Source organism: Urocitellus parryii, chromosome 10 (assembly GCF_045843805.1).
Source record: "Urocitellus parryii isolate mUroPar1 chromosome 10, mUroPar1.hap1, whole genome shotgun sequence".
NCBI lineage: Eukaryota > Metazoa > Chordata > Mammalia > Rodentia > Sciuridae > Urocitellus > Urocitellus parryii.
This window is the reverse complement of record NC_135540.1, coordinates 141855631-141871629: the sequence shown is the minus strand read 5'-3', so window position 1 is coordinate 141871629 and position 15999 is coordinate 141855631. Positions and strand designations below refer to the sequence as shown.

Genomic DNA, 15999 nt, shown 5'->3' with positions numbered 1-15999 from the left:
GGCACATGCAGCGTGTGGGAAGCAGTCTCTCCCCTTCATCCTCCACAGGGAAAGCAGGGCCCAGGGCTCCGTGCCCAGGCCTCCTGTTGCACCATCACGGAAAGCCTGGGCGGGAGAAGCGTCCGGCACGTTCTCTTCTCACCTGGGACAGCCGTCCTCTGACCCGGGGCCCTGGGCACGGTGTGCACTCCAAAACCAAAACAAGTGTCCCCACCCAGGTCAGGTGTGAGAGGAAGGAGGGAGGCGCCTGTCCCCCGCCTGCTGTCCTCAGGACAGGCCCTCGGTTCACGTGGCGAAGGTGCTGGGTGCCCTGTGTCCACAGAGGTCCGGGTCTCCGGTGCCACCTCCTGGGCAGAGAACAGCTGGCCCGACGTTCTGGCAGGGCAGGGTCCATCCCTCCCAGACGAGGGAAGCAGGATTAAGGGCCGACTTTGACCAAGTCCTGTCCTCCGCCCACTGGTGGGGAAGGCCTGCTGGCCCAGGGCTCGCCCTCACTTGATTCTCAGCCTTCGTGTTGCTGCAGGAAGGTGGGTGGCCACGCTGGCAGCTTGGTTCTGGGCGCCTGTTTTCCCTCCTAACGATCTTTTCAATGTTTTTTACTCTTTCTAAGTCCTTGTGTGGTTTTTTAGCCTACTTCTCAGCGGGAAGGCCAGCTACGTGACCTAATGACCAGCCTTTACCCTGCAGCCAGGCCCAGCACTGGACTCCGGCCTTTGGCCCTGGGCTTCCCAACCAGTGCTTGTCCAGGCTTCTTTGCCGATGGCCTGCGGTGCCCCAGAGTCACTGTTAGTGGTTCCTTGGTTTGTTTTTCATCCAGAAAGAACTCGTAGGGGCCTAATTAAAAGTACAAGTGCAGTCAGACCAAAGTCCCGTTAACCCCAGATCACAGGAGAATCCAGATGTGGTGGCGCACCTCTGTAACCCCGGCCACGGGAGGCTGAGGCAGGAGGGAGACTGGAGGAGAAAGGCCACTGTGTGAGGACAGCAGTCAGGGCTGAGCTCTGAGCCTCCCTGCTTCGAGGCACGGACTCAACGTGGCCTTGACCAGTTGTGGAGTCTGATGGAAGAAAAGAAAAAAGTTCAAGGGGCAAAGTTCTCCCTAGGTCTTGCTCCAAAAGGCCTTTGTGACAAGGCCCCAGTAGTCCAAAGTACCCTGTGTCTCCAAGGCCAGATGGCCCCACAGCCAAGCTTGCCCCGCAGGGAAGGCTCACCGCCCACCCACAGAGTGGACAGTGACAGCCAGTGCTGCAGTCCTCCCTGTGGGTGAGGCAGGGTGACTCAGATGCACACCGCCCAGTCAGGGGTTAGGAGAATGGTCACTGGCCCCCCCATAGGACCTTTTGGTGGCTCCCTGAAAGTGGTTCCATTTTGCTAAATGGTAACAGGAGGAATCCCTTTATTAAAAGACAAAAGCTGTCAAGTTGGATCCAAAAAATAGCATTGTCGTCGTGTGTCACGACAAAATGCACACTTAAGAATTTTTTTTAAACAATTAAAAGTGAAAGGGTAAGAAAGAGATGCTAAAATATCTGAAAACAGGGGGAAGATGTTGACATCGATATCAGTTTCAGATAAGGAGATTGAGGTTAAACAAGTTCACGGAGTTGGTGGTGTAAAAAGGAAACACCGACTCATGACAAAGCCGATCCAAGGAAGCCGTGAGAGCATTCCCGGCAGCCTGGCAATCGAGACCTGGAGCAGGTGCCAGGGTGGCAGGGATCGGAAGTGGCTCTATGGAAATAAGGCATGGACTTAATAATAAAAAAATAACAATAAGGTAGATAGCAATTAAGGAGCCGAAATAGTAAGTCTAATCTCATTGGTTCACTGGAAGTGTCGTTTTAATCTGGTTTCCACTTATTAGTCTACCTGGATACAAACAAAATCTTAACAAATTGATATAACAAACTGCAGTCCTGGAAAGAACCCGTGCCTGGGAGTTGAAGCCCCGAGTCCAGTGCCAGCTCTGTCTTTCAGCAAATTACTAAAATCTTCTGAGTCATTTCCTAGAATCTAGAAAAGAAAAAGTCCTTGCCTCTAACATTATGATGGGGACAAATAGCATCCGAGTGGTGAGTGTCTTCAGAAGCCCCGTAACACTTCAAAGCAAGTCCCGGCCCTCCTTCCCTCAGTGTTTGCTGAGTGGGGTGGCACACTCCCACAGGAGCTTAGTGAGAAAAGACTGGCCGTCGGGTACCTGGCCACGCGGCATCCTGTTAGCAGTCCTGGTGGGAGTTTTGAACAGTCAGACACCTGGGTTCAAGTTTCTTCAGTTCTGTATACTTGCTTTGAGATCTGGCAAGTTGTTTGACACCTCTGGGCCTCATGGTGGTGGTCATGCTCGCCTCCTGGGCTTTCAGCAAGATTAGAGACGGTGTCTGTAGTGCAGCCATCATAGTAAGTGCCAAGCCAATGAAAAGGACAGAGCTGTCCCCTGCACTTAGAAGACCAAGAGTAGACTCCACTTGCCCTGCCCAGGACCACCCTGGGACCGCTCCTCCACCTGACAATGCCCACCTCCCTCCTGAGGTCCTTTCCTGCAAGCTGGTTCTGCAGCAAGGAAGTGAGAGCCTGGGCCTCCCGACTACTGTGATGTGGGGAGACGGACACTAGGTGGCAGCATTTCTCCTTCACATTCGTTGGGCCGGGCGGGCAGAGGTGGGCAGAGGCATGCAGGTCCACCTTGCTTTATGCCTCTTGGGAGGCTCCCTGGCAGGAGAGGTGCACCTGGGGCACTGGTCTGAGTGAGACTGCAAAAATGTCAGAATTTTGGACAGGCCTGCGAGAAAGTGGTGGAGAGTTCCTGGATGGGGTGAGGAACCTGGCCCGGGACTGGGGACTAGGACGATGGGGCGAGGGAGGCACCTCCAAGAGATGCCGCATCTTTTAAAGCAATATCTTTAGAAACACAAACCCATGCAGAAAGTCCGTGGTGAACAAAATACCAAAAATTTGAGTAAAGGCCAGTTCCGGCCCCACTCACGCGCCCAGCCCGTCCTGGAGGCTGGGTCCCGCTCTGCGGTGGGGAGGCCTCAGCTTCTCTCTGGGCCTCAGTTTCCCTGTTTCATATGGAGAGCTTTGGACTGGGGTCTTTTTCCGCTCTGGCACTCCCTAGGGCTGTAACCAGCTCCTGCTTACTGTTGAAGGCAGCTGTCCCTGTAACAGTACCCACTGGGCCAAGCCCATGAGCCCCTGGACAGCAGGACTCCAGAAACACAGTCCCCGGGCCCAGCTTCAGGGGCAGTGGCCAATGGTTTTGACCCTATTTGAGACCCTGGTCCAGGTGCTGGGGACCAGGGCATGAATAAGACACTTCAGGGCTCAGCCGCTGTGGGCAGCAGGTACGCGAGCCATCTGAGTGCCACTCTGACCCAGGTGCCAGGCAGAGTGCAGGAGGCGGACAGGAGAGGGCTGCACCAGCCCCTGTGGGGGCCCTGCATCTGCAGGTGGTGCCAGTGATCTTTCCAGTGGGCAGAGGGGAAAGAGAATTCCAGACACAGATGGCCATGATGCTCTGACATGGCAGAGTCTGCCGCGGCAGGCCACGGGCAAGTGACCGAGGTGCCTGAGCAGGCGGCCAGGGGCTCTCAGCCCCTCCGTAAAGAGTGCTTATGACAACTCAGGCCCTGTGCCAGGGACTTCTGCACACTCGGCTCCTTCCATCCTCAACCGTCACCCACAGACCTGCTGGAGCCTGGGTTCCAGAGAGGAGATGAGGCCCCTCTGGTCTCGGAGCCTTGGGGCAGGTGGACTTTGACAGGCACACAGGCTCCTGGAGTGCTGTAGCTGGGAGCCAGGGCCTCTGGGGGGAGAGCAGGAGGTGCAGGCCAGTGCTCCCCTGTGGTGGTCTTGTAGGGGTCAGGGGGCAGGTGTGGATCCTAGGTCCACCAGAGCACTGGGCACAGGGCGTGTGAGCCTGTGGTGAGGGGCGGCAGAGGCGTCACAGGTGCCTGCACAGGTGAGCTGAGGGAGCAGTGCTGAGCCACCCATGCCCGCTCCAGAGCAGGCGCCCAGGCCCCTGGGGTCATCTTTAAAGGCAGGTTGGCAGCCTCCGAGGCGAGGATGGGAGCCCTGGACACGGCTTCCCGAGCTGGGCCTCGCGTCTGTCCATCATCTCAGCCGATCGCTGCCCAGATGCCCCCTCTCCAGGCCTGCGAGGAGGAGCATCTCCAGGCCCTGCGGCCGCCTGCAGCCCATCTCTTGCCGCCCTCTCTCTCTTTCTTTTCCAGAATGCCAATGTGGCCCCTGGTGGAGCAGACCCGGATGCCAGCTGGGGCACGCGAGGTACACGCAGCGGGGACCCTGTGGGTCTCTGACTGGGCCGGGGGTCGCTAACACATTTCCACCATCTCATCCTGAGGCCACCTTGGGGCCTGCTGGCAGAAGGCCCGGGCACCGCAGACAGGGCCCCCAGGGGGAGAGTCAGCTGACCTCCAGGCCCTCCTCTGCCCGAGGTGCTCCCATCTCCCGTCGGGGTGCAGGGGCCTGTCCTGGTGTGCTGGGTGCTCTGCCTCACTTGGGGCAGCAGAGCCTCAGGCAAACAGCTTCCAGGCCCCGGGCGGAACAGAGCACCCTGGCTCCCCGTGTGGCCACTGGCATGCCTGTGACACGCTGGGCTCCAAGCCAGGAGGGTGACTGGGGGCTGGCATTACTGGAGTGGCCACCTGCTCACGTGGCAGGGCTGCACCCCGGGCCGCTCTCCCAGCTCCGAGCAGGTCCCATGTCGGCCAGCTCCCCTCCGCGTCACCCCTGGACTGCTGGAGCCTTGCTGGTTCGCACGTGGGTGACGGTGTCAGGGTGTTGCAGCCTGCCCCTCTGGGTGGTCGTCCACATCCCCAGGCCTCAGAGCTGGCACATCGGGACCCCCCTAGCATGAGGGGACCTTGAGGACCGGCCCCTCGCAGCTGTTGTTGGGCGGGTCGGACTGACCCTGGCTTCTGAGGTCCCGTGTGCATGGAGGCCCTGCTCTCTGGAGGTTTCAACTTTACAAAGACGCTCTTAGTTGGAAGGGAAACCTTTTCACGTCTGCGGTGGAGCTCGATGGTTTAAAACAGGGAAGGAGGACTTGACGGGAAGGAGCAGGGGAGGGTCAGCCACAGGGGCGTCCGTCTCCACAGCACTCCCAGAAGGTAGCCTTGGAGCGCCCACTGCACGCGAGGGTAAACCGAGGCGGGTCTCAGCCGAGAGCCAGTGCCGCCGCCCAGCTTCCAGTCTGTCCTCCAGCCTCCTGGCCACGCCTCCTGCTCTGTCTCGCATGGGAGACCTCAGAGCCCCGTCCACTGCCCCAGATAGACCGTGCATGGCCGGGCTGACCGCAGGTGGCTCAGGGTCCCCAGGACGGGAAGCCTCCGCTCCTGGCCGCCTTCGCGCTCCCTAAAGGGCCCTGTGCTCTCGCTCTTGTCTTACAGAGTACAAGGTAAGAGGCCGCCGCCGCCCGCGCCTGCCCAGCCGCTGCCCAGGTTAAACCATCTTTCCTTGCTTTCCCTATGAGTGTCTGTCCCGAGCTGTCGCAGTGTGTGCCTGGCTCTGCCCTCTGGTGGGCGCTGGCCCAGCGCTCCCGGGCCTCCTGTGAGCCCTGGCTTCCCCGCAGGTCTACCCATATGACGCGCTCATCGTCACCAACCGAATCCGCGTGAAGCTACCCAAAGACGTGGACCGGACGAGACTGGAGGTAAGGAGGGGTCGTCTCTGCCACGTGGGGCTCTGACACAGGGTCAAACTCATCAGCCAGGATGGCGCAGGGCTCAGAGTCAAGGGCCCGTGTGGCTTCCAAGTCTCAAGAACCTGGTCACGGGCCCTGCTGGGGGGGCCACAGGGTGTGGAGGGGCAGGGCGGGCTCCCGGAGGCCCGGCTTCTGGGCTTCTCCCTTGACCACCTCCGCGCGGCAGGGAAAGGGGAAGCCTGTCCGTGGAGAGCTAGTGTCGGTCTCGTGATTCCAACAGAACATCACACAGAGTAGAGCCGGACGGTATCTGTTGACTGAAAACAAAGTCTGTTGCGGGCCTACTATGCACCAGGGCCCAAAGCACCCAAAGCACCTGTCTTGCAGTGTGAGGTCGGTCAGCTGGTGGGTTTCGTCCCCACCCCCTCGGACTGTGTTGCTGCCTTTGATGGCCTCTTTCCCCGGGGCCAGGAGTCTTGGGGCTCCTGAGAAGAAAGGCCATGGGCTGGCTGTGCCCAGGGTGGGGACAAGTGAGGCACGGTCTGCGTGTGGCCAGCCCTCGCCCTGCCCAGCGTCCTGCCACAGTGACTCACCTGCTGCCGGGAGAGGGAGCGGGAGGCCAGCAGGACCCAGGCCAGGAGGGCTGGCTGGGCGGAGGCCGGGCAGGTTGACCAAGGGCTGAGTTCTGAGATGGGACAGTGGGGGCTGGCGGGAGCCAGGGGGCTGGGGTTGGCGCCTGGGAGGTCGTGTTGGTACTGATCTTGGCCATCAGGATTGGGTCCTGTTCTCCAGAGGAAACACAGAAAGCAAATTTTGTCTGAGAAAGAGCCCAAACAGAGACAGCGGACTTCTCAGAGAGGAGAGGCAGTGCTGTCTGGGAGGGGTGTCTTCTCTCCCCTCGGGGTCTCCGATTTCCCCTCCCAGCTCCTCTTTCCATCCTGCCTGCCCCGAGGTGGGAACAGAGCAGCCCAGGGGCACTCAGGAGCAGCTCCTGGTGTTGGGAGGCCAAGGAGTTGGCCCTGGGTGCGCGGGGACGTGCCGAGGTGTCAGGACCATTTCCTTCTCTCTGATGATGAGCCTCATCTCTCCGGCCAACCCAGCATTCGTTACCTCTGCCGACTGCCTGTCCTTCACCCTGTCTCGTGTCCAGGGTGCAGGAGGACGCCCAGTCGGACCCTGAAGTGTGGCAGGAGCTTCATGAGCACACGGGGGGCAGGGAAGGGCATCCCCTGCAGGGGAGCCGCGAGAAGCTGGGGTCAGCCCTGGGACCCAGCAGTAACAGCAAGCAGGACGGGCTTTCCTGGGCCTGTGGTCGCCGTCGCTTAGGCCTTGATGTGGATTTTCATGGCCCTTGAGTGAGTCTCTGTGCCCATGAGATGTTGTGCAAAGCCCCTCGGCACAGGGGTAGTGGCAGGAGGAAGGTGACAGAGACCCTGGTGTGGCTGCAGCACTGGGAGGAGGCTCATCCATTCTGGCCTTCCTTGTTGTAACTGATAAGTACCCGACCCAAAGGGACTCGAGCATAAAGGAAATTGGCTGGCTGGAGTGACTGAAGGGCCTCTTCAGGTATGGCTGGATCAAGGGCTAAATGTTCCTAACACTCCATTACTTTTTTCCTAATTCTTAACAGTGCTTCCTCTGTGTTGACTCCATGGATAGATAGACCTTCACCCCACTCCCCAGACTCACAGTCTGCAGGGACGAGATCCATCTCTCTCTCTGAAAAGCCCTCACCTTGATGGGTGAGATGATCACCCCTAAACCCTCCAGTTTGACCCAGGGTGTGCGATGCCCTGATGGGACAGGCCCAGCCTGTACCCAGGCAGAGCTAAGGAGGCTGCTGAGGCCACCTGAGCTGGATTGACCCAGCTGACCCCTGGGTGGAAGGCCAAGGCCTGCCATCTGAGGTGGGGGAAGGCGCGGCAGCAAGCAGCCTCCAGTGTCCAGCTGCAGGATGGGCACAGGACAGCACAGCAGCCCGCACTGTCTGGCTCCCACCAAAGCTCCGTCCTTGCCCCTGGTGCCAGTCCATAACGAGGACATGGTTTTGAGCAAAGGAGAAGCCCAGGGTCCTCCTGTCCAGGAGCTGTGGTTCTGTCCACCCGGGAGACCGGGCCACCTTCCAGGGCTTCTCGGTGGAGTGTGATCCGCCTGTGGACTGGGCTGAGTTCTGAGATGGGACAATGGGGGCTGGCTCCTGTGCCATCCCAGGTCTGAGTCCTGGGTTCCCGGTGGGGTGCTCGAGGACCGGTGACTGCCGAGGGGGATGAGAGTGACCTGCTTCCCCTGAGGCTGGGGAGGAGGCGCAGGGACAGGAAGACAAGAGATGCTCCTTTTAAAAATAAGCCGAGAGGCAGAGCCGCAAGGCCCCTTCAGAGCGTCAAGTGGCCACAGGTGCCAGGCAGCATGGCCGGCCCACATCACGGCCACACGAGGGCAGCAGAGGAGCCTGGGCGCCGAAGCGTGTCTGCCTGGCGGGACGTCTGAGCGCCCCACAGAGGAGGAGAGGAGTTGGGGTCTCCCGGGAGGGGCGGGCCAGGAAGTGGTGTGAGTCCTGGGGTGCTGGGAGCCACCCAGGGTGGGCCCTGGAGGAGCTCGAGCGTGAGTGTGACCAAGGTGCCACGAGGCCTGGATCCTGCAGGGCCTCGAGCTAGGAGCTGAGGCGGCCTCGGGAGGCTGGGTCCTGGGGCCTCTGCCCTGCCTCCGGTATGAGCGCCCGGCTGGCAGAGAAGGTGTCCCAGGCTGCCCTTGTCTACAGATGGCTCCTGGGTGGTGTCTGGCACCTGTCTCCAGCACACAGGGGGCAGTGCACTAGAGGGCCTGTCCCCAGGGACCAGCTCCAGGCTCAGATGAGAGCGGGTGGCTCCAGGTCTCACCTGTCTCAGGGCAGCAGCCTGGCCCTGCCCGCCGCCTCCTCCTGGGCCTGGCGCTGGGCTGTGCCTAAGTCACTTCTAGTTGCCCCTTCACTTGGGGGGCTGGGCTAGTGTACAGAGGCTAGTGGTCACCACAGGCGAGTTCTCTGCTGCCCAGGGGCCAGCTTAATCTTTCAAATATGTGGAAACACACCAAGGGTGGCCTGTCTCTCCTGCGGCTCAGCTGAGCCCGGAGCAGCCGGACAGGACCCTCCTCACAGGTGGGCAGTGGGCGGAGACCTGGGGCGCCCCTGGGGCTGGGAGCTGGGATGTGAGCCCACAGGGTGGGGCTGCTCCCAGCAAGAGTGCAAGGCACCCCTAATGCTTTTATGTCAGGGAAAAGAGCTTTATTCTTACAACAAAAGCAATTCATAAGTATCATAAAAGTCCAGAGAAACACAAAGAGCATAAGAATCTGATGGGACTCCCCCACTCAGTGCTGAGACTCGCTGCCGGCGGGGAAGGGCTTCGGGACCCTTCTTGGACTGATTCCTATCTGGAAGGTCACAACCTGTGTTCAGTTTGATGTTCCGACTTTCCCTCTTGAACTTGACACTGACACGTTCCACACTGGCTGACGGAGACCTTCTTTCACTTTTCAAGTGTCCACACCACTGGGTCCCATGTGAGGGTCCCCAGGCCCAGGCTGTGGAGGGACAGACCGCACTTCCTCTCTGCCCCAGAGGCTGAGCCCGCGGCATGGCAAGGCTGGCTGCAAGGCAGGCTGGGAGCTGGAGTCTAGCTTTCTGCCCAGGAAGAGGACATGGCGATGGTGGGCAGCTGGTGTCATCAGCCACGGCTCTGCAGGTGGACCCCAGGACTGGGCTGTCAGATGGTCAGGGCCTGTCCTTGATACTCAGTGCTACAGTGCTTGGCTGAGTCTTTCAATCATGCCCTGGATGCAAACCAACTGATGAGCAGAGCCCTGGGGCTGCCTGGGAGCCGAAACTGTCCCGAGCTACCCCCTGGTAGGCAGCCACTGTCACCTGTGATCCAAAGGAGTGTGTGCAATTATATACCAGCATTAGGACTCTGACGGAGAGAAACATGGGCCTGTGAGAGCTTTCAAAATAAGTAAATGTTAACTGCGTAGAGAACATGTACGTGCGCACATGTGCAAATGTGTGTGCGTGTCAGTGTGTTTTGGGTCAGGCAGAGAATTCTAGGAACAGCAAGCTGTGTGTGCAAAGGCCCTGGGGTTGTGTGGAGACGGCGAGAGGGCTGAGGTGGCTGGACCTGAGCTGGGAAGTGAGGAGGGGTCACTCTCAGCATCCTGGGCCATGTCAGTTTGGGTCTTAGCCTGAGAAAATGGCTCTTAAGTTGGGGGACTGCGTGGTTAGGTTTGCAATTAAAAAGCCCCTGTGGCTGCATCATGAAGTTTAGGCTGTGCGCTGCAGGGAGACTGTTGTTATGGGACATGGTGTCGTGGTGCCTTAGGTGGTGGCACTGGGGGAGTGGCGGCAGACTCGGGTGGTGTTGGGAAGTCAAGGCGCAGGAGTCAGAGACAGAGAGCACCTCAGGCGAGGGAAGGACGTTTCGGGTAGACTCCAGGCTGTGCCGATGGCATCCCTGTGTGGTGGCCATCACTCAGCGGGGCAGAGTGCACCTGGAATGATAATGATTGACATCCTGGCTGACAAGGCCAGGGGCATTTCGGGTGCTCAGCCTGGCAGCAGTGAAAAGCACCCTGTAGGCGCCTCATCCCGCACAGTAGGTCTCAGTTATCATCAGCGACTCATGAACCAGGCAGGATGTCCGCTTTGACCATGGAAGGGGGTCGGATGGATCACGTGGTACCAATGAGCAGAGCAAGGACCAGCAGGTGGGTGCCCAGGGAAGCCCCCCAGGGCCCAGTTTAACGCTCTTCCTGGGAAGTGGCAGCCTCTGTCCCAGAGATCTGAGTCTCAGTCCCTGGCCACCTTACAAGGCCCTCCTACCCTGGAGGACCTCAGGCCCTTCCTGTGTTAAGTCCTCCTCTGGGGGTCTCTGGGCCAAGAGCTCTCAGTCCAACAGGCTGGAGCCTCTATGACCCGAGCAAAGTCAGGGTCCTCCAGTCTGAGGCCCTCTTGTACCCCGACTGATCAAAAGACATCATTGTCCTTCTGCTGAGCAGCTCCTGCCATCCTGGGTGGCATCCTGATGGGTGGGCCAGCTCTTAGACTCAGGGTGACCTGCTACGAGTCCAGCCTCCAAATGTCTGGCCACATGACTTGGAGCAAGTTGCTTAAGCGCTCTGAGCCTGGCCCTCGCCTGTCGGTCAAGTGACGACCATGGTCTGGCCCTCACCTGTCAAGTGACCACCATGGTGCCTGCCCTGCTGGGACGTCAGGAGTTCATTTCGTTGCTTGGAATTCACTGAGCACCTGCCACGACAGGTACCGGGCAGGTATCCTCTGCACACAGTTGATGCCACCAACCATGTGGGTGCTGGGCGCTGGGATTGCGTGAGCCGAGGTGAGTCAGCTGCCAGGGGAGAGAGGGCCCCTCGCCCCGCACTGGCAGAGGTGGGGCTGGGCAGTCACGGGATCTGGTCCCACCTGACCACCAGGTGTTCTCCAGGGGAGACATGCCTTAACGGGGGTTTCCACAACTTGGCAAGGTGGCCAGGTGGGTGTCCCTGGCCCCCACGGCTCAGGAGAGGCAGAGCTGGGCTTCAACCTAAGGTGTCACCTGGAGCCACTGGGCTGCCCTGTGGCTTGGCCCTCTGCCAGGCCAGCCCTTCAGAGCACTCACTCTAGGTGTGAGCTAGAGCCAGGCCACTAGCAAGTAGATACACACACACATGTGCTTGTGCAAGGAACACACGCAGACCCACAGGTGCATGACACATGCAGGTGTGTGTCTGCATGCATGTAGATACGTACATGTGTTGACACACAGACACCAGTGGCGTGTGCACCTGGATGGAGACAGCACACACAGAGGCACAGACTGACTCATGCATGCACATGCGGATACGATGCTCGATAAACGCTTACATACAGACGTAAACACAGACTGAATTCTGTGTCTCAATTTCTAGACTCAGACTGGGAACTTATTTGAAGAACTTGGCGCACAGCCGGGGCTGGGAGTTCTGAGAAAGAGGCGTCCCGTGGTTTCCGGGCTGTCCTCTGCCAGGCCCAGGGGCTAAACTCATACCTGGTTTGCTCAGTGGTAAGAGCCCCCGGCTGGAATATGCTGGGAAGCCAGCCCCGGGGGTCAAGCCCCCACTCTGTCTAACCCACCGTTGGTCTGAGGAGGAGGTGCCTCCCTGGACGGGTAGTGGCTGTCAGGGGTTTGAAGCCAGCAGATGCTCCCTGGCCCAGAGGAGATGCAGGAGGGAAGCACATGCAGTTCTGGAGGCTGGAGAAAGCACTGGAAACAGAGGCCAGGGCCAGCAGAGGTCAGGGCCAGCAGGCCTGGCAGCTGGGAGCGGGGCAGGAGGCAGAGGGGGAGCTGGGAGACAGACTTACAGATGCCCAGCGCCAACAGACATTGCCCCTGGGCAGGGGTTCAGGGGGCACAGTGGACAGCCAGGTCCATGCTGCCCTCCTGGAGCTGAGAGGCAGCCAGGTCAGCAGCGCCTGGGGCCAGGGTCGGCTTGGCCCTGGGGCCTCTGGGGCTAGTGCAGGCCCGAGGGCCCAAGTTGGAGTCAGGACCTATAGGACCAGAGGAGCCACCAGCAAAGCGGGAAAGAGCCAGGCAGGTCGCAGCCTGCCCCTGAGGCTACGGACACCCCTGTGGAGCAGAGGACTGATGGGGGGCAGGCAGGGCCACAATGAGTCTCGCCATGGGACCACCTGGGAGCCACATCACAGCGGCTCTGAGCCTCTGTCTCCTCCCACCCAGCAGGCTGTGAGCGAGGTCAAGGTGGGCTGAGATCGGCCATGCCATTAGGGAGCGGCAGGCTCAGCAGACTGGCTGTGCAGGGCTGGGCCTCATGCAGGCTGAGGTGGTGGGACCCAGTGACACCAGGGAGCAGTTCTCAGGAAAATAGCCACCCCTCACGGGTCTGGTTCCTGAAACCCCCTAGCAGCACCGGTGCAGGGGCGACTGTGACTAGGGGCTGGGAGAGAAACTAGGTGTCAGGAGGCCTCTCCATGGGATTCTGAACTTGGTGGGGTGTAGGGTGGTGGCAGTGCCCTGGAGGGGACCTGGGGTTGGGCAGGGGCTGGTGGGTAGCTCCAGGCTGGGGTAGAGGACACTTGGCCCCTGAGGCCGCAAACACAAGTCATCCCCAGAACACTCACTGGGGGCAGGAGGGAGGGCAGAGCAAAGACTGGGCATTGGAGCCACTTTGCCTGGCCCCAGGCCTGCCTTGCTGCCTCCCAGATACATGACCTTAGGCAAGTCACACAACATCGCTGAGCCTGGAAGGAGGAAAAGACTCCCAGGACAGATGTGGGTACAGACTCTCACTCCAGCCTGGCCCGCAGCCCTTGGTCAGTGCAGAATTGGGGGTTCGAATCTGCCGGCTGGCTGCAGGTGGCAGGACTGTCCCCTGCCTGTGGTTGAGCTTGCTGCCTCTGCAGAGAGCCTGGGGGAGAGGGCTGGCAGGGAGTCTCACAGCGGCACCCCTCCCTTTGCTCACTGGCCACTGCTCTGTGGTGCTGACCGGTGGTGGCTACTCTCCTTCGTGTGCAGGAGACTGGTGCCGTGGCTCCAAGGTGGAGTCGGAGTCACTTCTAGGAGCTCCACTGGGCCAGGGCTGCTGGGGGAGTGCTGGCTGGGCTGGTGGGGCTGGGGTGGGTGGGCTGCTCTGGCTGGCTTCTGTGTGCCCAGCACCTGGCGCTCCTCAGGGGGACAACAAAGAGCTAACCACCTGCAGAGAGCAGCAATGGCCTTAGGTGGGAATGGATCAGGACAGGCCCTGCCCCCAGCTGCAGGGAGGAAGCCCAAGGTCAAGGCCGCAGGAGGTTCAGGTCATGCCCAGCCTCTTGCTGCTCCTGGCAGTGGCAGTCCCACTGTGGCCAGCAGGGGCAGTGGGCAGAGGCCAGGCAGCCCCTCCCAGCTGTGTTACGAGGCTTCCGCCCTGTCTTGGGCGCAGAGCCCTGTGACTTAGCCCTCCTGCAAGGCCCCACCTCTTCCTGCCGTCACCTTGGCTGTTGGGCTCCAACACATGCATCTTGGAGGCCGGTGGCCGGGCATTTCTTCTCCAGCCATTGGATCCCTGCCTGTGTAACACAGAGAGGTTGAGGGGTCTGGGAGGACGGCGGAGACGCCACCTAGGTCTCGTTTAATCCCATTTTGCAGGTGGCATAACCGAGGTCAGGTCACTAGCACAGTTAGGCCCCTGCCAGGTTCAATGAGCAGGAGCCAGGGCCAGCATCCTGGGAGGCCCTCCCTGGACATACAGGTGAGCTGGCACAGGCCACCAACCCACCACTACCAGGATGATGCTGGCCACTCGGAGCCCAGAGCCAGAATGGGAGCCCTCAGCCCCTTCCTGAGCCCTGTAGGCCACTCACAAGTGGCCCAGCCCAGCCCACATGCTGGGGACACCTCCAATCTCTCTTGTTGCTGTTATCTGACAAACTGGGTTGCTCCTGGGGCCTCTGGTGACTCCAGCATCTGGGTCACAGGGTTTCTCCCTTAGAGGACACCTGTCACTTCAGAATGGTAGATGCGCCCTCCATCCCCTTGGCCAATACCCACCTCAACCGCCCACACATGGCCGCCCTGGAAGTGCGGTCCCTCCCTCCTTCCCAGTGACGAGTCCTGCCCTGTGGCCTGCTGAGGTCTGAAGCCCATGGCGTCACCTCACACCTGCCCTGCCCTCCTGCCCCAACCTAGCCTGTGCTCAGCCACTGTCCCTTCTCTCCTGCTCCAGAACCGTCCCCAGCAAATGCCCAGCCCTGACGAAGCCCAGGGGCCCAATGGGCACCTCGTCTTTTCCCTTGAAAGAGAAAGTGGCAGGCAGCCTGGTCCCGGGCTCCTCTGGGCTGAGGAGGGAGCCTCTCCAGCCCCAGGAAGGAGGGCCTCAGCCTGGGTCCATCGCTGCCTGCTAAACTGCCCTGCCCCAAGGGAAGCGTGGAGCGGCTCCCCAGCATCCAGAGCAAGGTTTGTGCGTCACAGGCCCGCGATGCGGGTCGGTGACGGCAGATGAGTTTCCTTCTATGGTGTCTTCCACTTCATCTTGATGGGACACCGGGAAGGGCTTGAATGACACACTTATTGTCATTGTGTCTTTAGAGATGGAGTCTGAAGTGACAGTTGTAAATCTCTGTGGGCGAGGGCAGGTTTCTCAGCACAGAGAGCCCCGTCTCAACCCCATGCGAATGCTCAGTGTCTGGAAAGCTCCAGACCCTTCCTGGTTCAAACTTGACGGGTGCAGGGGCTGAGGGCCTCTTCCCGGGGGGATTTGTCAAACCGCACAAGACAGACTCCAGGCCAGGTTCAATTAGCGGTGGCTTCTGTGACCCAGGATTCTGGGGGGGTCTGGGCTTACCTTCTCCAGATCACCCCCTAGCTGGACTTCCACACCAGTGCTACAGAGAGGAGGGACCTTGTGGGATTCACAATGGCCAGAGTCCATGTCCACGCTTTCCGGAGGTTGCCATGTCCCGACCTTGGTTTTCTCTCCTGATCATGACAGCAACTTGTAGTATCAGTGACTTTGTTTTAAGGTTGAGGAAACTGAACCCCCGTTTTTTGGCGAGAATTTTTTAAAACTGTGGCAAAACTCACCACTTTATCCACCCTGAAGCATCCCATCCTGTGGCCCTTCCTACACCCACAGCGGTGCATGACCGTCACCACTGTCTAGCTCCAAGACATTTTCATCACCCCAAAGGACACTCCCCGTTCCTCTCCCAGCCACCCCTGGCCACCGCAGGCCTGCGCTGGACGTCTCATAGACACACGGTCATGCAGCCAGCGGTCTTGGGTGTCTGGCTCCTTCCCTGGCCCATGTCTTCAAGGCGTCCTTGCTGACCCCGGTGAGGACTCCTTGCTTCCAAAGGCTGAGCTGCCACCTCGTGGATCCGTGGGTGGACACTGGGCTTTTCCCACTTTTTGGCTGCTTTGAACCATGCCGAAGCCGTAGGTGCACAAACGCCCGAGTCCCTGGTCCTCTTCTCTGGGTCTCAGCTAGGAGTGGACGGCTGAGCTCACGGTCTTCTGCTCACTTGGAGCGCCTTCTCCACTGCTTCCCACACAGATGATGGCCTCGCTTGCAGATAGGTGGCGGAGCCTGACCTTCTCTGGCCACACCCCATCCCAGCCTCCCGATTGGCCCTTCTGCTCGGCCCCTCCCCAGTGGAGCCGCGCCCCACCCTCTGGGAAGGCTCCTCAGGAGGGGGATGCCGAGCCCACCTGAGCAGGTCTGCAGGAGGGAGAAGGTGCTCCCTGAGCCTCGAGGAAAACTGAGTCCTAGCAGGCGTGTGCATGGCAGCCACAAAGTGCTGGTGGCTGGCACGGTGGCCTCTGTAGTTAACGTGGCAG

General features: G+C 60.1%; 1 protein-coding gene across 1 annotated transcript in view; it reads left to right on the top strand.

The window, feature by feature from the left end:
* Positions 1 to 15999, top strand: part of Ablim2 (actin binding LIM protein family member 2) — a 108823-nt gene that overhangs the window by 90576 nt on the left and 2248 nt on the right. Inside the window, exons 19-21 of the mRNA XM_026395227.2 lie at positions 4230 to 4284; positions 5409 to 5416; positions 5591 to 5671. Of these exons, the coding sequence (XP_026251012.2) occupies positions 4230 to 4284; positions 5409 to 5416; positions 5591 to 5671 (144 nt within the window). The remainder of the gene's footprint in view (positions 1 to 4229; positions 4285 to 5408; positions 5417 to 5590; positions 5672 to 15999) is intronic.